Source organism: Palaemon carinicauda, chromosome 26 (genome assembly GCF_036898095.1).
Source record: "Palaemon carinicauda isolate YSFRI2023 chromosome 26, ASM3689809v2, whole genome shotgun sequence".
NCBI classification, from domain to species: domain Eukaryota; kingdom Metazoa; phylum Arthropoda; class Malacostraca; order Decapoda; family Palaemonidae; genus Palaemon; species Palaemon carinicauda.
In genome coordinates this window covers 40,035,478-40,038,119 of record NC_090750.1, presented here as the reverse complement: position 1 = coordinate 40,038,119, position 2,642 = coordinate 40,035,478, and the positions used below count along the sequence as shown (strand labels likewise).

At 41.7% G+C, this 2,642-nt stretch overlaps 1 protein-coding gene across 1 annotated transcript in view; it reads right to left on the bottom strand.

Annotated features, from left to right (window-relative positions):
• Positions 1-2,230, bottom strand: part of LOC137619892 (uncharacterized) — a 24,926-nt gene extending 22,696 nt beyond the window's left edge. The window contains exon 1 of the mRNA XM_068350180.1: positions 1,299-2,230. Within this exon, the coding sequence (XP_068206281.1) occupies positions 1,299-1,730 (432 nt within the window). The 5' untranslated portion in view covers positions 1,731-2,230. The remainder of the gene's footprint in view (positions 1-1,298) is intronic.
• Between the last annotated feature and the right edge of the window lie 412 nt (positions 2,231-2,642).

Genomic DNA, 2,642 nt, shown 5'->3' with positions numbered 1-2,642 from the left:
TTTGAGTTAAAATATTTCGAGAGAGAGAGAGAGAGAGAGAGAGAGAGAGAGAGAGAGAGAGAGAGAGAGAGAGAGAGAGAGAGAGACAGACGGAGAGAGAGAGAGAGAGAGAGAGAGAGAGAGAGAGAGAGAGAGAGAGATTCCGTGCTAATGGCCTCTCCTCTATGGAAATGGACTATGAATGTTGAATACAAATGCAAAGAAAGACTGGCTTATGTAGATTCCATGGTATTATAAGAATTAGATGGGGGTTACAAAGTAGAGATCTTATAGAGTGGTAAAAGGGTTAGCGTTGGTGAATGAATTTATTAGTGTGTTTTGGGATACTTCTGTGTTCGAAAAGAATGGGAGATTATATATACTTTACCAAAACGAAATTTAGCAAGGAGAACCTTATTATCCAGAAAGAGAGATTCCATGCTAGATCGAGTTGAATGGATCAGTGTATTCGAGTATAGGGTTATTAATTAATTATATAAAAAATATTGTACTGAAGAATGTCAAACTTCCTTTTTTCTCATACCTGTGTCTAAAGTCATCACTACCAACCTCATGAACTGAAACAATTAATCTAATTTAATTAAAGTTTTCATTAGCTATTTTCGTGAAATAAAACAATTGAAAATGTGTTTAAAACGTGACCTTGAGAAATTAGAAACAAACCTATTTTGGTCTTCTTATCATCTCACATCATTAGTTTTTATATATTCAAAAACATATTTTAGGAACATGTCTATATGTCTACTGGCTTGTTCCTTCTTTATTTTATAGTAATGGAGAAATAATTGAATATCATTACGACTCTGAAAAAAATCTGAAGTGATTTTAGTTAGTTAATCCTAGAACCTTTAAATGAGATCCTAAACAGATATGTATATCAATAATTATGCTACAATTTATAATGCGCTTCAGAAAATTTTGATGTGATGTTTTCTTTCATCTTCCTAATTTGCGCAAAGTAATTTTACCAGAAATTCATCATGCATTAAGGAATATATAATAGGCAAGTTCAAGTAAGCTATGTTAACAACAGATATGGTTCCTTGAACAGCAACCCAATGTATTTTACCGGGGCACAAAGAGAGTCCCTTAAAAATAGAGCCAACCAAAATATAAAAACTTCCTTAACCCTTGCTTCCATAAGATGTTATTTTGAAGCTCTAAAAATAACTTATTAAAAAGAATTAACGAGAAGTTTAAAGGCAGAAACCTATCACTTAACATAACTGCCAAATCCAACAGAATTATCACCAGGGTTTGTGTTACTCATGTGTCAATGAAAAAGGTGTGACCCTTACCTGAGCAGCAGCGTTTGTATCCACTTCGATGATTTCATCGCCAGACGACAAACTAGTCTTCCGACTCCTCGAAGGTCGCGCTTGGGAGACTGGGGTGTGGCGGAGAGGGGCCACGGCGCCCTCCGTGTCAGGGCCGGGCGTGAACGACCTCAGGGGAATGCTGTCACCCCTTCCCCCAAGCTTGTGGATGTCGTCGAGGAGACTGTTGATATCCGTCAGGTCTTTGTCAGGGGGTTCCATCGACACAAGAGTGAGCGGGGTGGTCTCCCCTGGGTCATCCCCAGCCACCCCTCCCCCTCCTCCTCCTCCTCCTCCATCGCCCACAACGCCTCCCCCTTGTTCACGGGGCGCCGCCGGACCACCGTTGCAGCGGCCGCTTGCGCCGATCTCACGCATGACGTCCCCGCCACCACGTAGCGACCACCAGCACATGGGGATCAACGCGCCCTTGGCACTTCTCCTCCTCCACCCCTAGCAGGGCCACCCACCACAAGACACACCCCTTCTCCTCCACGCCCCACGTCCCACTGGCAAGCGCGGTGGGCGGTGGTACAGGCATCACACGCCCAGGGAGGCTACCTTCGGAGCCACTACCATCACACTTCACTACGCCCGCATGCCCACTTTAAACGGCCCAATGAGAGCGCGCCCACACCTTCACCACCACCACTACCACCACTACCCCTACTGGTTGACGACGACACTGTGAATAGCCGTCCACTCCTGAGGAGGCCCTTGCAGACTGACTGGTCGTTGTAAGGTATGACAACGAATGAATAATAACTTATATGACGCCTTCAAGGGCACAACAAATAATTTATAACACTGTGTTTCTGGGTTAATTACAGAAAAAAAGGCACAACATGTTGATTATATGGTTTGGAATCAATTCCAATTATTTTTTTTCCTCTTTTTATTTTATTTACTAGCGTTCATCTGAAATATAAAAAATATTATTTGAGAGGAGGCTATAGTATTAAGGGGTCTCCTATTCCTCCCAAGACCATTTTAGCCTCTCCTGCCAGGGTTTCAACAACATGATTCTTCGATTTCTCTTCTCTTCCTTAGCTTCCTCGAATATGTCACTGTCTGGTTTGCTGTAAACATGCCAGATTACTTAATAACCTATAATTGGACGCATTAATTCACTCCCCCTCCCCGTAAATGCTAGCCATGCATATACCCATAAATCTAGTACCTCTGTTTATATATATGTATATATGTATATATATATATATATATATATATATATATATATATATATGTGTGTGTGTGTGTGTGTGTTTGTATGCATGTGTGTATATTGCATCTCTCTCTCTCTCTCTCTCTCTCTCTCTCTCTCTC